We start from the raw sequence: 20,875 nt of genomic DNA on the forward strand, positions 1-20,875 counted from the left end.
CTGCATGTTTAAGAAATTAAGTTCCTACCAACAGGGCTCAATGTTATTTTCTTCTCATACTAAATTAAGTCTAAAAGGAAAAAATGGTATGATTAAAGGAAATATGTTTTCCCATCTGAAAATCCTAGCTGTATTTCTTTTCAGGAGATTTTTTTAAATTCATTTTTTGATGAAATGGTTTATGGATTTATTCTTTTTTTAATACTTGGGAGTTTTAAAGAAAATACATGAGTTTTATTGAGAATGATCTGGTCATCCCCACATTATGGAGAATCTGGGTTTAAGACCTATGTTCTTAGAATCAAATATAGTCAGCTACCTTCCTTCTCTAGTGTTTATTTTTTCACTCATGAAACAGATATTTATATTGAGTGCCTACTGTGTGCTAGCTCTCAAGGATACAATAGTGAAAAAACACAAGAGACCTTCCATCCTGGAGCTTCCGTTCTGGCAAGGCAGAAAGACACTCAGCAAGTAAGATGATGATGTAGGTAAGAGGATGATCATGAAAGGCTTGGTGAAGAGATGACATATAAGAGCGGAGGCCTGAATATGTGGCATATATATTGTATTATGATGTATTAATAACATGTGGATCAGAGAGAAGCAAAAGTTAAGGACAAATGTAATTTTTTGTGAGATGTACATTTAATACTTTTTAATATTTAGCTGATAATACCTTTGAATGCCAATTAAACATTAAACCCCCTTCAAAAAAAAAAAAAAAAAGAAAGAAGAGTGGAGGCCTGAAAGTTGAGTGAAAGCCAATAGTGAAGAAAGAATAGGGTGAAAGTGTCCCAGGTAGCTGTAACAGCATGTTCAAAGGTCCTGGGGTGGTTAGGAACTAAAAAAGACTAGCATAGTAGATGTGTAGTGTGCGGTGGAAGTACTTGGCCATGCAAAGGCAGGACGAGTCTTGTAAGCTGTATAACAATTAAGTGTGGATTTTATTCTAAGAGCAGTGGGAAGCACTGCAGGATTTCAAAGATGGGAAGCACACAGTTGAAGAAGTTCTCTTTGCCACCCTATGGAGAAAGCACTTGGCGTTTGGACACAAGAATATCATTGAGGAGGCTGTGGCAGTAATTCAAATGAAATGTGGTGTTGGCTAAACCATGGTGGTTGTATGAAGTAAAGAGAAGTAAATGGATTCATGAGGAACTTCACAGGTACAATTAGCAGAACTTAGACCCTTGGTGACACTGTTGTTTTTTTAAAATTATGGTTCTTTTTCATCTTTGCCAACTCAATAGCTGAAGAATGGCACCTCGCTGTAATTTTTCTTTTTCTTTTTCTTTTTTTTTTTAAACTTGTGAGATTGATTTTTTTGACTTTGTGTGTGTGTGTGTGTGTGTGTGTGTGTTTGGCCTGTTTGTAATCTTTGTTTAAAGTCTTTTCCTTAATTGATTTTTTTTTTTTTTTTTTTAATTTTTGGCTGTGTTGGGTCTTCGTTTCTATGCGAGGGCTTTCTCCAGTTGCGGCAAGCGGGGGCCACTCTTCATCGCGGTGCACGGGCCTCTCACTATCGTGGCTTCTCTTGTTGTGGAGCGCAGGCTCAGTAGTTGTGGCTCACGGGCCTAGTTGCTCCGCGGCATGTGGGATCTTCCCAGACCAGGGCTCGAACCCGTGTCCCCTGCATTAGCAGGCAGATTCTCAACCACTGCGCCACCAGGGAAGCCCTCCTTAATTGATTTTTAAGAACTCTTCATATTTGTAATCTATGACAGATTTAAAAAACGATTTTGTCTGGTGTTGTTTGTCCTTTAATTTCATCTATGGAGTATTTTGACTGGTATTTTTATGGTTATTTGTTTAAAGCTATATTTTATACACTTAGTGTCACGTGTGTTAATGTTAGAGACTTCATAAATGCCTGTGAACTTGCATTGAGTTGAGAGAACACTTTATATATGACTCATTTTGAACTTAGTTCACTATAACATAACACAGTGATATATGTTCAAGGCTTTTTAAGAGCAAAGAACTTGGGACTTCCCTGGTGACGCAGTGGTTAAGAATCTGCCTGCCAATGCAGGGGACATGGGTTCCATCCCTGGTCTGGTAAGATCCCACATGCCGTGGAGCAACTAAGCCCATGCACCACAGCTACCGAGCCTGCACTCTGGAGCCTGTGAGCCACAACTACTGAGCCCATGTGCTACAACTACTGAAGCCCGTGCGCCTAGAGCCTGTGCTCGGCGACAAGAGAAGCCACCACAAGGGGAAGCCCACGCACCGCAGCAATGAGCAGCCCCCGCTCACTGCAACTAGAGAAAGCCCGCGCACAGCAACAAAGACCCAATGCAGCCATTAATAAATAAATAAATAAACAAATAAATAAATAAATTTATTTTTTAAAAAAAGCAAAGAACTTATGTGACCTAATGCCCGATAGCCTAGCTGTGGTCGTTCAGATCTTTTAATTTTATCATGCCTTAAAAAAAAAGTTAACTAATTTTACAACTTATGTAATTTTACATATTTTTACATCACTGACTTAGTTGCAAGGTTCTAATTTTGTTGCATTAAGTTATAGTTATGGAAGCTAGAAAATAAAGCTTATTACGTTTTTATATAAACCAAGAATAAATATTTAAGTGATTGTCTTAAGGTTAGTGCTTCTGGTAAACTGTGTGTTTTTTGTATATTTATTTTTCTTAATTTATTTTTGTCTGCGTTGGGTCTTCGTTGCTGTGCGTGGGCCTTCGTTGCTGTGCGTGGGCCTTCGTTGCTGTGCGTGGGCTTGTTCTAGTTGCAGTGGTCAGGGGCTACTCTTTGTTGCAGTGCGCAGGCTTCTCACTGCAGTGGCTTCTCTTGTTGCGGAACACGGGCTCTAGAGCACAGGCTCAGTAGTTGTGGTGCACGGGCTTAGGTGCTCCGTGGTGTGTGGGATCTTCCTGGACCAGGGATCGAACCCGTGTCCCCTGCATTGACAGGTGGATTCTTAACCACTGCACCACCAGGGAAGTCCCTGTCTGTTCTTTAATTGTAGGGTTTTGTACTTCCTTGAGATCCTACACCCCAGACATGGTCTTGTTTAGGTGAGATTGCAGGATAGCTCAGATATGCAGTGTGTTGTCTGGAAAACTATGGAAATGGCCGTATTGCTAATTGTAGAGTCACTAGATCCACGTTGTAATCACATGGGTATAGTGTAAGGAGCATCAATTGATGATTTAGAAAACAGGGGTTCTAGTTCTTGCAATTCCACACATAGTTGTATTGCTCAGGTGTAGGGTCTCTGTTGGAAGATGTCTCTAAAATCCTTCGTAGTTTGGGAAAGGTGCTGGGATGAGTCTGTAATTTGATAGACTTTCTGCTGCCCCCTGGTGGTATTCTACCTTAGCCAAAGCAAAAGCTTTTACAGGTCCCTTTACAACCTGAGACTGTGCTCCAGTGCTGACCAACTTGGTGGATGAGGAGCATTCCTTCTGTGCAGCTGAGCTTTGATGCTGCTAACCATCGGTCAGTTGATACAGAAGCTCAGTGAAGATGGGCCCTGTAAGTTTGGGAAATTATCAGATCGCTAGAACCAAGAAGACATGGTCAATGAAGCCCAGAGAAAAGCTGATGAGTTGATGGGTATTCATTTTTAAGAGTTGGTATACTTGCTGTCAGAAAAAAATGCTTAATGTATTTTTTTTTTTGAGTGTGGAGATAAAGGTAAAGAAGACATACACTTGCTTTCCCTGAAATCCAGGAGACCAGGGAAGGAGACAAGTATAGATTTAGAAGAGATTAGATAGACCTTTTCTCACTGACGTGGAAAGGCTTTGGTTTCCCAACCAGTGGGGATTTCTAATCCTCGGTAGACTGTAAAAACTTACTTCACTTTAGATAAGGCTTTTTATTTTACATTAATCAAGAAACTGTGTTTTCTCTCAGCCTGCTATTAATCCGTTACCAACACTAGGTGGTCCCAATTTAAACACCAAAGTTGTACTTTAAATTAGTTGTGTTTTATTATTATGTGTGGTGATTAGGGCCCCAATCGGTCTTCCAAAGTCCATAGATTATTAAAAGTAGTGATGCTTCTGAGTAAAATCATCAGCACACATCTAACTAAAATCTCTAACAATTTCTAGGTAGTGGAAGCATTCTGGGAGGGAATTTAGAAACTGAAATGTTAAACCTTCTAAGACATTTTGATGGTGTATGAGACGAGAAAAATATATTTGAAACCTGAACTGCCTTAGAAAATGTGGGATTATGGTTACTGTTTACAAAATGTATCTAAATTTTATGGTACTGTTATTCTCATCATTTCTTTAGTATTAAAGAGGTACCATTGCCTATTACAATAGTGTGACTAAAACTTCTACATTTAGATATTGTAAGGAGGGGAAGAATCTTCCTTCTCCACCCATGTTAGGTCTCTGGCAGGGGCCCCACAAGTTAGACTGACAGAAGACAGATTAACAAGAGAAAAGTAAGCAAATTTATTAATGCTTGTGGCGTATGCACATGGGAACACTAGCCATGAGTAACTCAAAAGGGTGGTAAGAACTTGAGTTTATATAGCGTCTTAACAAAAGAACAACAAATTTTTAGAGTAGTGACGAGACAAAGGAAAAGGACTTGGAGCTTCTAGGGGAAGCAAACGTGAGAAGGCAAATATGTCGGAAAACTAATGGTAGAGAAGGTCTAGTGTTACCAAGGTTTGTTATATAGATTCCCCCAGTGCCATCTCTGGGCTGTTAAGTTTTTAGACTCTTAAGGTTGTCTCCAGTGATTAACTTCTGTCCTTCCTGGTAGAGCAGGGAGAGGGAATACTTTTACAAACTTATGTCCTACTTTTGGGCAAATAAGGGGAGAGCAGAGAGCTTTTCCCGTATCTGCTTCTTTTGTTGAATAGAATAGTTTGTATGCCCAATGCACAGTGAGGCCAAACCAAAACATTGGAGCGTGGAGCACAGAAAGATTTATTGCAGGGCAAAAGCAAGGAGAACGGGTGGCTCGTGCTCAAAAAGCCTGAACTCCTCTTCTCGGGGAAGAGTTTTTATAGGCAAAATTGGTGTTGGGGGGGCACTGCAGGGCGTGTAACCCTCCTCTGACTGGTTGGTGGTGAGCTAACAGGGAGCTGTTCCAGGAATCTCAATCATCAGCCTTCTGGTTCCAGCCAGTCAGGGGTCCACCACGAGGGCCCTAGTTCCTGCAGAAGAACTCAGAGGTATGTATCAAAGTATTATGCACATCCCCTGAGGAGGAACCAGGACCCTGCCCCATCCTGCACTGTTGTTTCTTTCTGTATTCCCTCACTCCCCTAATTAGTAACTGTTTGAATCTGCCCTTTGGAGCTCAGAGAAGGTCCAGGAAGCTTTCCTACAAACAAGAAGGGGACACGGAAAGGCTTTGCTGCCTGGGAGGGCCCCACAGCATCCTGCTTGGTTTCATTTCTCAGTTGCCTTCAGCTCAAAAGAATCCTTATGCCAAAGTAGCATATTCTGCTACCCTTCAATACCAAAACAGTGGCTTTGTGCTTTAAGCCTGCAGTGGTCCGTGTGGTCAGGGACAGAAATACCAGTAAGGAAGGTCAGAGATGGAGACTGGCAGCTGTGGTTTGAGGTAAGATGGAGGAAAGCATAGCCAGGATGGTGAAAAGCAGGATGGGGCTAGAGCATTCTGCAGGGTCTCCTTTCCTTTAAAAAAATAAGTTAGTACAGAATAATGATAACAAATGTATTTTCAGTCATTGTTCTTGAATATGTGATGAACTCTCTGAGTATAGCAATTCATATCCCCTTGAGTGCTGAAAAACTTTCTTGAATGCTTTCTTTGATTATAACTTTCCTGTTTTTTCCTGTGCTCTTTCTTGAGCTCCTACTAATCACATATTGAATTTTCTAGATGACTTTTTTAGTGCTCTTACCTTTTCTCTCAATTTTCCGTCTTTCTGTCTTGTTCTACTTTCTGAGATTTTTTTTCCAACTTTATTTTCTGATTACCATGAATTTCCAAGACGTTTCTTTTAAAAATTCTCTGAATATTTTTTTTTGGTACCATTTTGTTCTTGTTCAATATCTTTGAGAATGTTAATAATAGTTTTTCTTAACATTATAATTTCCCTACTTAGTTTCTTCTTCCAGGTTCTTTTTTGTTTTAAGCTCTGGCTTTCATATTTATTAGAGTTTCTTCAAATGTCTGTTAATTTTGGCGTGGGGGGGGGACGTCCATTCTTATTTTAAAGAAGGCACTTAAAAATGCTGTCTGAAAGCACTTTGCATGAGTGGAGCTTGTTTGCATGGATTTCAGTGCAAGACGATCAGTGCTCTTTTCTCTTAAAATGTCTGGAGATCCCAGGGGAAAAAAAAAAAAGATCTGCCTGGAAGTTTTCATCCTGGCTCCCAGTATTCTGGGTGTCTAATAAGGTAAAGGGCTAGGGCAGGTCTGACTTAACATCTGTTTGCAACTTTTACTTAATCCATTGTAGTTAGGATGATGGTCCTACTTTGAACTGTGTTCCTGTCCCCTGTTCTAGCAACTCTCATTTCCCTTTTCCAGACAATAAACTTTCAGTCTTCTCTGGTGTGGAGGACAGCTAGTTGTTCCACTGTGCAAAGTGAGAATCTAAAGGTAACTTTTGAAATGGTCTTTCGACCAGTCCTATTTTCAGCTCCACCTTCACCCCCATTTTGCAAGTTATCTGCACCTCCAATTCCTCATTCTTTTAAGGCCTCTGTTACACGGTTTGCTTTTCATTTTTCCTCCTTCCTGGCTTAGGGTTCTGTTTTCTTGGGATTGCTGTCAGTTGCCACTAGCCCATCTGCTTCCCAGCCTCCTAAACTAGTTGTCTCTTTTGTTCTCTTTGCTTTTTTTTCTCTTTTCTTTTTCATCCCTATATTATCATTTGAGGAGAGTTTTAAGAGGCGATGGAAACTAATGCACATGTTTAGTTAGACATCTTTTTTAAAATAAGATTTGTCTTTTGATAGAGTGGATTCCATTTTCCCCTCCTTTTCTCCCTGCAAAAAGACTCTGTGGATGCTGGATTGCTTGAGTTTGGGGGATTTGAGAAAACCTGTCAATTGCCTTTAAACATATACTTTATATATTTGCTGATTTCCCTTCCTCTTATGACCTCCCTTTAACCTTTTGCTCTCCCTTTCATCCTGAGGTATCAGCCCACCGCAGGCCAAGGAGACAACCTGGGATTTTCCTGTATTTTCTTTAAAACACCTGTCTTTTTTTTTTTTTTTTTTTTTTTCCCCCTACCGTGTCTTATTCTTTTATTAATGTGTTAATTCTTTCTTTTATATCATTAGTATGCTCACTTTACCACTCTTCAAACTTACTTTGTTTTCTCAAGTTCATGGTTTGGTAAACTTCCTGTTTGTCACACCTGCTAGCTTTACCTCTTAGTGGATTATTTCCTCATATGGTTTATACCTTTCAATTACTTGTTCATTCTTAACTGAGGTTACTTTTTCCATGGGAAACCTGTGAACTCTTGCTTATTGAAGAGTCTCTAAGGGGCTATATTGCATTTACTTCTCTTTTGTAATTTACATTAATTTCTTGAAGTTTCTTAAAAACACAGGATGGGAAAACATGGCTTCATCTTTTTTCTTAAGCCAGTGACTTTTTTCATAGCCCTGATTTACATTTATGATAGATTCAGAGGTACGTGCAGTCTTTTTAATTCCAGCTGAACAAGCAGTAAAGTGGAAGGGTTTTAGCTTTTATTTTAAAAAAGAGGAATAGGAATAAAGGAAAGGAATGGCATGAGGTGTGATGGAAATAAGAGCCTGTGTTCGCCTTTCCCAGGCTTCTGGATGTGAGAGCCGATGGAATTTGGAAACGTTGATTATGTCCTAACATGCTTGAGTTGCCAGATTGAGTCTTTGTCCCGGGACTACAGATTAACTTGATGAATATTATAAAACAGACCTGCTGGTTTCAGACCTAGAGAGGCAGTTCATATCTCTTCAGAGTTTTGGTAATTGGGTTCTAAGAATGAAACCCCAGGGGAAAACTATAGTGATTAGTTGTCATTAGAGTTATGCAAAGTTTTCCTTACTCTAATGACAACAAGGCAGAGTTTTCAAATGGTTTTTACATTTGGCAGTAGACTGGATAGATGGATACTGAAGAAAATCTAGATGATAGAAGAGTTGTCATTCTGATGGTTTGTTGTTGTTTCTCTCTGGAATGATGGGAAATATCTGAGACTGGAATTTCTTTACGCACTTAAGTTCAGATTTCAGCTTCATCTTTGTGGGTGGTTTGGCTCTTATCCTGAGACCATTATGTTTGGTGAATATGATGGTTTTGGAACCTAATTATACACAGAGGGCAAAAGTTCCAGTTATTTAGAGAAATCTGCAAGCCCATTTCATATTTTTAAAGAAAGCAAATGTAGGAAACATCTATTTTTAATTTTACAATGCAGCCTACGTGTTTAAAAGCATAGAATATGCTTGAAAGAAAAACATCGTTTTTCTTTTCTAAACACAAGTAATATGTCTTTATCAGAGAAATTAGAAAACACTGGAAAAAATAAAGCCAAAAATTATTTCATAATTTTATCACCCAAAGGTAACAGTTCAAAGGTGATATACACCTTCTAGACTTTTTTCCTATGGATGTTCGCGATACATGTGTGTTTCCAAAAATGGTATCATTCTCTTTTGTAACCTGTTTGACAAAACTATATATACACATATATATATAAATATGTATCACAATAAATATAGAAGTATAGTCTAGTCTTTAATGGAGGCTTAGTATTCTGTTATATCATGATGTATTTAATTCTCAGTTTTAGGTTGTTTCTAATTTTTGCCACAATAAATGATTCTTTGAATTTTCTGTTACTAAATGTTTACGTTCCATCAGGGAAGACCCAAACGGAGGCCTGGTGTATAGGAAATGGAATGAGCTAGTCTTGCTGGTGGTAGGACTTTCCAAGAAATGGATGAAACGGTTTTGTATTTCACACTGTCAGAGAACCACTGGAATCATGATTTATAGCATACACTTGACATGGCTGGTTTCTTGTCATTGTGTTATATATACTACCTTTGTCAGCCAAAAATCATCTTTCCCTCTGGAACACTGAGGGCTCCTACATTGGAATGGGTCATTAGGGAGGGAGATACAAAAAGGGAGGCTATCAGTTGGGTTAATTATAGGGCAACTGCAGAGAAAGAATACATTTCAGATATTGCAGAATCAAAATATTAAACATCATTAAATAAGGCAGAGAGGAGACCCAAAGATGTCCATATGAGGCTCTTCTAACAGTTTAAGTGGACCAAGAGGCAAATATGTTTACTTCAGCAAGCTCTTCTTTCTTGCATCTCAGCCAAATAGGCCAGCATATACTTAGTTCAAGGAGCCATTTCAAAAGGGATGGTTTGCTAACCAGAGTTGACTATGGAATTGTGAATACTGCACGTAATAGCGACTTAAAAGAAATTACGATTTAAAGGTTAAAGCATCAAAAGTCATCTAAAATCTCCTCAAGAATAGATTGAAACTGTGTGGTTGTTATTCTAGCCATTTTTTCTTCTTCAGATAAATACAATTTTATGAATTCTGCCTATTTAAGTTAATTCTTTACTTGTTAAATAACAACCAAAAAATTTTACAGCTAATTAGATTGGTTTGGAGAAAAGCATTCAGGAGCTATCCAGATTGAGTCAGAGAAGGCTTAACACCTACCTCATGAGTTTTTCAGTGGGCCGCATTGCCCTAAAAGGTCCATTAGGTTACTGTTGACTTTTATGGAAAGTTCTAGTAGATGTAAAGACCTTTATCTGGACTTGAAGCGTTTACAAAAAGGCAGTTCGTCTGTTTCAGAATAAAATAGTATCAATTCTTTTTTTTTTTCTTTCTATTTCTTTATTTTATTTATTTATTTTGGGGGGCTGCGTTGGGTCTTTGTTGCTGCGTGCGGACTTTCTCTAGTTGTGGCGAGCAGGGGCTACTCTTCGTTATGGTGCGCGGGCTTCTCATTGCAGTGGCTTCTCTTGTTGTGGAGCACGGGCTCTAGGTGCGTGGGTTTCAGTAGTTGCAGCACGCGGGCTCAGCAGTTGTGGCTTGCGTGCTCTAGGGCGCAGGCTCAGTAGTTGTGGCGCACAGGCTTAGTTGCTCCGTGGCATGTGGGATCTTCCCGGACCAGGGCACAAACCTGTGTCCCCTGCATTGGCAGGCGGATTCTTAACCACTGCGCCACCAGGGAAGCCCCATAATATCAATTCTTGATTTGTATTTCTCTTTAACAAAGTACCCACAGGTACTTTCATGTTATAAAGTCTGAGCTAAATATTACGTGCTCACCAAATTTTGATATTGCATGAAGTTGATTATATAAGCTCGTAGAGTAAAATCATGTGTGTGCCCCACATTGCTTTTGTTCTTAGAGATTTGATACATGGAGCGTGGAGCGGGAAGTTTACTTGGCATTTACGCTATGTACTGCTTCCTACTTTCATTTGCCATTATCAGCATTTAGAAACATCTGGAACTTCTCCATAGTTTCTTCACTGATATGCCATCTATGTTTGTTCAGTCTTGGGTCCATCGTGCCTTAAAAAAAGCATGAAAATTCAATTCTTAATTTCATGGCCTTTGTTTTAGAAGTTCATTGAATCTTCAGAGGAGAATAAATTATATTCACTATAATCATTTCTTACGTTTTAATGTATTGCTTTATGTTATCCAAACCACTATCAGGTACATGTGAATTCACTTAATTAATGGAACAAGCAAATGGAATGAACTATTCCAGTATAGGAAATTGAGGCCCTGATATTGGAGTACAAGTTAATGCCAGAATAAGCATTAAAACTCAGATTTTCTGAGCATTTTCTGTGTGGATAGTTGTACTGTGTATTTTGTGGTATTCTAAGTTTTGAAAAATTGTGTTCAGTATGTAATTCATAAGGTTGCTTTTTGTTAATGCAACAATGTCTTGTTCCTAGACAATGTCAGGTAACAAGATAATATAATAGATTCTTTTTGAATAAGGATAAATGTTCATAAATGAGTTATTTAGTGATTTTGCTGGTTAATGTTTTTTTTTCAGTACCAGGATAATTGCTTTAACTTATTTTTTCTTTTTTTAGATGTCTGGCTTTGATGATTATTTATAAAGAGGTTATAGTGTGTGGTGGAATATTATCTAATGCCTTTTTAAATATTAAAGCCTAAAATACCTATTTTAAGAATTGGAGCTGAATTGTATTCACAGATTTATTTTTTATTTAGTTAAAACCTTGGTGAGTTTAGAATATATAATGAAGTGTTCTTCCTGCCCTTTATCTTCTAGGACTCCATAAGTTTTAAAAAGACTTTTCAGATTATCTTTCATACATTCTCAAATCTGTGAGACAATTGACTATTTATAGTGGGAAAGCCCTGAAAAGCATCTTGAGTCTCTGCCTAGACCCAGGACTGACTCTTTGCTATGTATGAGATTTTAGACAAATCACCATCTCCCTGGACTGTAGTTTACTTATGTCCAAAAGTTACAGATGCATGAGAGTTCCAGCACCTCTTCCGTCTCTCAAATTCTGTAGTGTTTTGGAATAAAGAGTTTATGTACAGCTTTTTTTCTTCTATTACATCTTCCCAGTTCTGAGAACTGAGTCTAATGATTTGAGCACTATGTTATTTCTTAACTTTCTCCCAGTAATGGATTCAGGGTGGCTTTTCTGGATGATGGTGGTAGTAGTTGTTTTCTGAGTCCAGCCTAATGTACAGTGTTCCGGGTCTAGGTATGAAAGCAGTTTGCCTTTCCCTTCTCAGAAACACCACAATATGTTCTAAGTTGAGTGTATGGGTCCAGGGGACAGTCACTGCCTCACCTCTCCTCCTACAGCCAGGCTCTGGGGTCAGTGAGTAAGTCCTCATCTTTTAGCTGTGGCCTTTGAAGTACTGAGTAGCTGCCCAATAGATACTTCCATAGAAATGAGTTTTTTCCTTATCACGTGATTTCAGCATCAGCTGCAGGAAAACTACGTGTTTGCCTTGATTTTCAAGCTTCAAATCTTGCTTGAAATATAAATTTTCTTTTCTCATGAAATTCTGAAAGATGTGTTTCCTCATGTGTGTCCGAATGATTTGGGCTTTTAAAAATGCCATTTGGAAGTGGCAGCTTCATTAAATAGTTATGAAATGTCACTATGGGCCCTGTTGGGCAAATAGAAAGGAAGCAGGATATTACAAAAAGAGCAAGACGTATTTCTTGGAGTAATTCATAGCTTTCATTCCTTTTACATGCTGGTCACAGCAGTAGCAGCCTGTGTGAAGGTAGGTAAGGTAGTTGTTAATCCCATTTTCCAGAGGAATCTGAGCTTGAAGAGGTTAAAGGATTTTGTCAAGAAGAGACGTAGCTGAGTTGGGTCTCAACTGCAGGCTCCCTGCCTCACACAGCTGGTGCTCTTTCTACCACATCGTGCACACAAGACAGTGAAATGATATTTTGTGGCACAGATATCAGTGACGTAGGAATTCAGAGAGGGGGGAAAGATTGTGAAGGAGTGGCCAGGAAAGGCTTTGCAGAAAAGGACCTTAAAGGCTAAGGGAAGAATCTGGAACTTGTTGAAGAGGATTCGAAGGAGCATTCCAAATTGGGGGGAATCATACGAACTGTCTTAAGGAGTGAACAGTTTTTTGTCCTAGTCAATTAATGGAAGCTATTGGTTTATCTTGCTGTCTCTTAAGAATTCTACTGGCTGTCTCAGACTGCCTGACGGACTTGCTTTTTGCAAGATTAGTGTTCCTTCATTTGGATAGAAGCTTGCAATGCCAGAGAGAGAGAGTGTGTGCACGTGCGTGTGTGTGTCTCATGGCCCTATATGGTCTCCTACCATTTGATATTTTTCTATTTTGAAGATGATTGTGTCTGAAGAGGAGATTATCTGACTGTTTCCTCATCAAAGAGAAGTGAAATAGTACCTTGGCCTTGGTCTGTTCTTTGTGGTTCTGAGGGGTTTTCCCCTCCTGGTAGACTTCCTGCATCAATCAGGCAAGGGGAGAAGTGAAGAACCTATATGAAAAGCCCATGTTCATTTCCTTGGGCCTGAACATTCAATCGAGGATTTTTCTTTAGAGTTCTCATAACCACTTCAAGCTGTTGAGCGTTCCCTCGGCTCTTATCCTAATTCTGCTGAGGAATATTTGGAGAGCGGTTTGGGGTCTGATGCCAAGAGATTCCCTTTCGTACAGGACCTTCTGCCAGGACTCCCATTTGGTGGGTGTCTTCTTGTCACTCTAGGTAGTAGTAGTGATGATTGAAGCCCCTCTGCAGTGGTTTTTAAGTGGCCAGAGATTCACTTTGGTTTCATATTTCTTTCTGGAGGATGCCCATCTTATTCTCCTTGACCATTCAAGTTGTTTGAAAGCAATTTTCAGTATCAATGGCATTTTCAGTAGTTTTACTTTCCATTAAACCATCTACATGTTGCTAGTTATAAAGGACATTCCCTTAGATATTGAGTAGATACTGATTGAGCACCTTTTGGGCCCTGGGAAGGTAAGATACATGGATGCTTAAAGATTGTAGCCCTTCCACGGTCACTCATAGCCCCCTGGGACAGTCTAGACAGACACTTGACCACAAGGGAATATGTCAGGAAGGTGCACAGCACTGTAGATGTTCAGAAGAGAGAATGCCCAACTCTTTTGCAAGGTCTGGAATAGCTTTTAAGCTTTGCTGCCATTTGGTTGATTGTTATTTGGTCTGGGAAGTTGGAAGTTGGACATATTGTCCATTTTCATTCCAGAGTCAGATTTGGGGGTTCAGTAGGGACAAGTTTGGACTTTGAAATCAGAAGACCTGAGTTCAGGTCCTCTTTGTGCCAGTACCTCCCAGTGTTTCCATAGGGAGTTCATAGTTACTAAGGAGAAAAAGGGGTGGAGAGCAGGACAGCCTTGATGAAGTCAGTTTAAGAAATCCTGGTAGAGTTTCTTTACTGGAGGATTTCCAGGAGCTTCTAACATGCTAATGTGTACTGCTGGCCCTAGGAAGGATTACGGTATGCAGTTCCTAGGCTCATTTGAATTTTTTTTTTGAAGCATGGAGCCTTTTATCAGATTGTTATTCCACAAAGCATACTTAGGAAACACTGTCATCACTGATTTCTATCTCTTAAACCTACAAACCTGTGCAGGTTTTTTTGCAGTTAACACAACATTATTTAATTTTATTTTGTTTTTTATTTTTTGGGCACGCCCTGAGGCATGTGGGATCTTAGTGCCCCGACCAGGGATCAAACCCATGCCCCCTGCATTGGAAGTGCAGAGTCTTAACCACCAGACTGCCAGGGAAGTCCCAACACAACATTCTTTTGACATAAAAAAAAAGTTAGCCCACTATTGGAGAGTGTCTTTTCATCATGAGCTATAGCGGACAGTTAACTACTGGATACGATAGAAAATTTGAGAAAGATAAAAAGACCCTACCTTTTTTTACTGAGGCGTAATTGACAAATAACATTAGTTTTATATTCTGCAATAATTTGATATGTGTGTACCCTACAAAGTGATCACCACAAGTCTAGTTGCCATCCGTCACCATATAAGACTCCTCTTTCACTGATTTTGCTCACCTCCAACCCTCCTCTCCTCTGCTAACCACCAATGTCTTCTCTGTATCTGTAAGTTTTGGTTTGGTTTGGTTTGGTTCTTTTTTTTTTTTTTTTTTGGATTCCACATATAAGTGATATCATATGACTTATTTCACTTAGCATAATACCCTCTAGGTCCATCCATGTTGTCACAAATGGCAAGTGTACACTGTTGGTGGGAGTGTAAATTGATGCAGCCACTATGGAAACCAGTATAAGGGTTCCCAAAAAATTGAAAGAGAACTACCATGTGATCCACCTATTCCACTTCTGGGTATTTATCTGAAGAACAGGAAAACACTAATTCAAAAAGGCATATATACCCCTTTGTTCATTGCAGCATTATTTACAATACCCAAGATATGGAAATAACCTGTGTGCATCCATGGATGAATGGCTAAAGAAGATGTAGTGTATATATTTACAGTGGAATGCTACTCAGCCCTAGAAAACAAAAACAGAAACAAAAAAGCAGACCCTTTTTAGTGCTAGGTTGTGTGTCATCAACTTTCGCATACGGTGTTTAAAGTACTGACAACAACCCTGTGAAGGAGATATTTGATTATGTCCATTTTACAGATTAATAAACTGAAGTTCAAGTAGTAGGTTATGCACGGAGATGCTGAAAGTCAAACTATGGTCTGTCTTTTGCCAAAGGCCATGTTTCATTAACCATGATGCTTTGTTATAGAGCTAGGTCTTTTATTTTTAACTTTTCTTTTTTTTTTTAATTTTAAATGATTATTACAAAATTAATACATGCTTATTAAAGAAAAGTAGGTGGGAGAGAAGTAGAAAATGTCCCCAGGCCCATCATCAAGTAGAACTTCAGTCAGTATGTGATATATTTCTTTCCCATTATTTTATGCAATGTTATGTTCATTAACCATAATTGTGGTTAAATATATGTATATATAATATATATTCACTTTTATACATATATTTATACATAAATAAATTTATAAAACTTTGAATTCTGCTTTTGAATCTCCCCTCCAGATGTGCATCTTGGTTACTGCCACATCACTGGTTAAGTATTTTAATAAATAAATATAGTAAACCAGGACTTGGAAACTTGTAGCTCTTTTATGCAAGCTGTCACTTGACCACGAGCAGGTTCCTTGACCTTCTGGTACTCAGTTTCCTCGCGCGTAAGTGAGGGAGTTGGTTCAGAGCACTGATTTTGAAACTATGGTATCCCACGAAACTTCCTGGAGACTGGGAGTAAAGATATCATCAGAGCAAGGAGGACCCTGACCCTTCATTCCATCTGTTTCAACCTAGGCATCTACATTTGTAACTCTTTTATAGATTTGGGGTCCAAGCACATTTGGAAGAAGGAACTCACTGATTTTTTATAGAAGAGTATAAAATTGTTGGACCAGATGATCCTGAAGCTCAACATTTCTGTGATTCTCTTTTATGATATCTATTAAGTTGTGTGCGTTCTATACATTTTAAAACATTTCTTCACCAGATAGAGTGGTAGATTAAGCAGATTTGATACTTTCTTTCAGATGATCTCAGGAACCATGTAATAAGCACAAAAAGAATCACTGATCAGTACTGAGCAATGTCTAAAGCACTGTCGAATTATTTCTTAGCAAATCTACCACTGCCTTTGACTTGATCCATCTCAGGTCCAATTTAATGCTCTTTTAGGGAAGACCAACCAGGGAATCAGTGGTCCCTTAAACTAATACATGTTTGAAAACTATGGACTTTACCAGTAACTGATTTTCCATTTTCCTTATGCATGTTAAGGTTTTGCATTTTGAGGGGATTGATTTTCGAGTCCCAGTGTCTTGACTTTTTCTCTTGCCTCCACAGAAGGAAGAATCTTGTTCAAAAATGAGGTGAATTAATGCTCAAGCACTCAAGAACCCCGAACAGCTACATGAAGTGTTTAAAAACTGCCCTGACCACCTCGCCACACAAGTCTGTCATGAGGCCTGACAGGATGAGTGCACCACGGAGGCACAGTGTCCTGCCCTGCAGGAACGGTGACTGCTGACCTGCCGGGAGCAAGCGGGGGGCCGCATGCTGTCTGCCAGTACAATGAAGGAAGTGGTTTATTGGTCACCCAAGAAGGTGGCAGACTGGCTGCAGGAGAATGCTATGCCAGAATACTGTGAGCCTCTGGAACATTTCACAGGCCGCGACTTGATCAACCTAACCCAGGAGGACTTCACAAAACCCCCCCTGTGCCGAGTCTCCTCCGACAGTGGGCAGCGGCTCTTGCACATGATAGAGACCCTGAAGATGGAGCACCACTTGGAAGCACACAAGAACGGCCACGCCAATGGGCACCTCTGCATTGGCACAGACATCCTCGCCCCTGACGGCAGCTTCAGCATCAAGGTCAAACCCAACGGGATGCCAAATGGGTATAGGAAGGAGATGATAAAGATCCCCATGCCAGAACCAGAGCGCTCCCAGTACCCCATGGAGTGGGGCAAGACTTTCCTGGCCTTTCTTTATGCACTTTCCTGCTTTGTTCTCACCACAGTGATGATCTCGGTCGTCCATGAACGAGTACCTCCTAAGGAGGTGCAGCCTCCACTACCGGACACGTTTTTTGACCATTTTAACCGGGTGCAGTGGGCCTTTTCTATTTGTGAAATTAATGGCATGATCCTTGTAGGACTCTGGTTAATTCAGTGGCTGCTCTTAAAATACAAGTAAGTAAAGCAAAAGCTTGCGGATTCAGTGATTGGGGTTTCTCACTGCAGATGTTTAATATTCATTATTGGGAAATGAAATTTATCAAGCAGTAGGAATCAAAGCACATTTCTCTCTCCTTTTTTTTTTTTTTTTTTTTTTTTTTAAACCACATATTCTGTTGAACCAACTAAAGCTCTGGCAACTTTAAGAAAGTTCTGTGCTTGTTGCCTGTTTTGTACAAGATTCATGCAGAATGATGAGTAGAATTGTTAGAGATGAGGTTTTTCTATTTTCACTTCACAGGAAAGAAAACCCTCAGACATCTTCAGAGAGTACAGGCTATTGAACCACAGAAAAACTACCCAGTCTTGGTGTTTTTAACCCATCAAATCAGTTGTCGAAAGTTGGCCTATGGGCCATGAGTGGCTGTGTAGCTTTTCCCACACAGAGTCAGACATCTAGAACTTAGCAATATGTATTTAAAGATGTTTCACACAAAGAATTCCGAACAGCTAGTCCAGAGTGGCTTGGACTAGTGGGAGAATGGTACGCACAGGCAATGACTTTAGGTGGGATGTGGATGAAGCTACATGGCTTTCCACCTTTTATAGAATGTGTGGCATTTAAAGCAGTATTCCATTCAAGTTTCTCAGGGTTTTTAAACAGGTATCTCCTTTCAGTTTCAGGTGGATCCAAAGTGGCTTTCATGTCCCAAGCTCTAAACTCAATGCAGACAAGCTGTTTGCTTGGGTTGCCTGTAGCGAACTAAACACCTACATTGCCCTCATCTTTGGTGTCTGATTTTTTCCATTAGCGGAACATCTTTATGGCTTCCAGGCATGGGAATTGGAAATTGGTTTGCTAAGGATCTGAGTTTCTCTCTGGTGGACTGTGTCTCATGACCCACAGTATGGTTGAATATTAAGGAGATCATCTTAAATCAAGAAAACAAAATGCAGACTGAGAATTTATGTTGAACTTTAACGGAAATGATGAGTTTTTTCCTGGTACGTTTCATAAGGTCTGTGTTTTTTTTACCTTATAAATTATGTATCTACAAGTGGAAGTAGAAGCAATTCCTGGCTCTTTGCCAGGAAAGGACTATCTTAACCTTGTATAAAGGAAGTAATTTAAGTGGCCAGTTTTTATTTGGGGGCTGGTTTGGCAATCCTGGAGTTTAAGCTAAATTTGAAATAGGAGCAATGGCCTGGGATGCATTTGATTTGGTGGAAGACTGTTTTTTGTCTGCTTTAGTTTTAAGAGGCTAAGTAGATAAGAATAGGCCTTAGAAATATGAGATGCTCAAAATTTATTAATTACATTGTTCGGGCTGTCAAACTTCAGTTCTGCTTTTGACTTTCAAGCTTTTTTCCCTAGAAGCTCATTAGAAAACAATGCCCGTACGTTTTGCCGCCTCAGAGGCAAGGTCAACTCAGATTAGGTTTCCAGGGGTCTTCCTGATTTTTGTTGTTTTGTTTATATGAGTTTGTTTTCTGGTTTTTGTCAAAATTCTTACATGCAACCTAATAATTTACTGCCCCAGAATATATCATTATGTACTTGTACATAACATGTGCAAGTTCAAATCTCTCACAGAACTGTGACTTTTGAATAATTTTATTCTTGTTCTAAGAAGTGTCCTAACCATAGGGATAATTTCTTTAAAGTATATTACTATTTATATTTCTCTCAGCAGGGACTTTTCCTCAGATCTGTTTCTCTTTAAGCTTTCTAATTTCATGTTTTACCGGTATTTATTGCTAGTACTGTAGTCATTTGTGTATTTAAATTGTTCTACAGCCATAAATCAGTTGACTCACGCCTTGGGCAAAATTAACCCAGGGCTAGGACACAGGCAGCCTGCGCTCCGGCCCCAGCCATGCCCTCACATGCTGGGTGGTGTGGATGAATCTGCAAATCTCAGGAGCCTTGTTTTTCTCACAGATAAATAAAGACCTCTCAGTCTGGATGATTTCTATTGTTCTATACAACTCGGTTTTATTTGATTCTAACATTATTGAATGGGCCAGTTATGTCTGAGTATTATTAACTGCAGAGCATTTTTCATCCAGAGTACATCCAACTAAGGATTCTTTAAGGTCCTCTCTCTGGTTTCCACGTCAGCAGGATAACCCAACTGTTGTCATGATAATCCTAGGCATCCCCACCCTTGTCCTGCTAATGGGACGCATCTCTGGCTTCCCATCTCCGTCCTTGAGACCTGTCTTCAGTGTGTGTGGCACACCAGACATGGAAGAGGTAGGAAGAAAGATAGAGCTCGACATACCAAGCAGTGGGTATTAATGAGCTCCCTTTCCCTGGCCTTCATAAAGAAGACTAAACTGTTTCATACAGTCAGAGGGACCCCTTGTTTCTAGTTATTTGGCTATGGCAGTGTAACAGTTTTATTATTAGGCATGTTGGGGAAATGGATCCTTCTGGTTATGGAATATTCTGTTTAAAAGTGATAACCATTCTGTTTGTGCTTGACTCTTCTGACACTTGACCCCTCTCCCCAACCTCCACCAGGAGGTTTGCTACTTAGGAGTATGTCCAGACCTCCTAGGAATTAAACCTGCCTGGTCAATAATTTCCAAAGGGACATTTTAATTTTACTTTGATTTTAAGAGTCTTAGAGCCTTTAAAAATCATCCTATTCCTTCTTGCTTCTTTATCTTCTACTTTTTAGAGAAGAATCAGGGGCTGAAACTGTAGAGGATGACTTATTGAGAAATGATATGCCGGAATTTGAGCAGTATCTCCCGACAGCAAACCCTTCAGCCAGATGTTCAAGGTGCTAGAAAACATTGGTGCCCGAATTTATGACATTGTGACATTTGGTTCTATCCTTATGCTGTATACAGTTGTCCTTTACTGTTAAACATAAGTTTTGCTTTTTGTACTTAAATTTTTTTTGCCTCCTTTCATTCTTAACATCTCCCCCTCATGTCTATATGTACATATGCTGATATATACATAGGTCCGCATGGGGCTTCCATAACGTCGTGAAGTTGGAAAGCAACAACAATACCTGTCCTTGACAACTTTTTGATTTTTAAAATTGTAAATAATGTTGTCTCCCCATTTAGAATTGGACTTTCAAGCCACTGACTAGGAAAAATTCCTGGGAAATCTCTGCATTTGTGTCAGACTTCACTGCAAAACAGGTATCCCTTGTTTTAAGAAAGTGTGATTAAAGAATACGTTAAACGGACAGATTTGGTAGGGACTTTCCATGCATGGCTATATCGTGGCTGCCACGATGGCACCCAAATGTGATACAGGTGGCTCAGCGCTATTAGGACGTTGTAAACGCCCACCGAGAAGAAGGCCAAGGAGCAGGGTGGCAGAATTTCCAAGCCAAGGATTTTCTAGCCACTCGAGAAAGCATTATGACTTAGTATGGTGGTCATAGGTACCTCAAACTCAACTTTTCTAAAACCAGATTTGTCGTCTTTTGCTTTCAACTTCTTCTTCCTCCTACGTGGGCAGTGACATTTCCTAGAAACCTAGAACTTCTCAGTTCCTTTCATATAAATAGTCACTAAGTTCTGTCCATTCTAATTTCAGATTCATTACCTCTTTCCATTCCTACTTAGTGATGAATAGCAGGTGCTCAGATGGAGGCCCAGTTCCTT

At 39.6% G+C, this 20,875-nt stretch overlaps 1 protein-coding gene across 17 annotated transcripts in view; it reads left to right on the plus strand.

Annotated features, from left to right (window-relative positions):
- SGMS1 (sphingomyelin synthase 1) overlaps window positions 1-20,875 on the plus strand; it is a 304,020-nt gene that overhangs the window by 249,558 nt on the left and 33,587 nt on the right. For 16 of the 17 annotated variants that reach the window (XM_059899840.1, XM_059899841.1, XM_059899838.1 and 13 more), the window contains one exon: window positions 16,404-17,254. In XM_059899840.1, coding sequence (XP_059755823.1) covers window positions 16,614-17,254 — 641 coding nt within the window. In that variant the 5' untranslated portion in view covers window positions 16,404-16,613. Of the gene's footprint in view, window positions 1-16,403; window positions 17,255-18,211; window positions 18,259-20,875 lie in introns of those variants that run through there. The other variant, XM_059899855.1, reaches the window with a different exon arrangement.

Source organism: Balaenoptera ricei, chromosome 16 (assembly GCF_028023285.1).
Source record: "Balaenoptera ricei isolate mBalRic1 chromosome 16, mBalRic1.hap2, whole genome shotgun sequence".
Classification (NCBI taxonomy): Eukaryota; Metazoa; Chordata; class Mammalia; order Artiodactyla; family Balaenopteridae; genus Balaenoptera; species Balaenoptera ricei.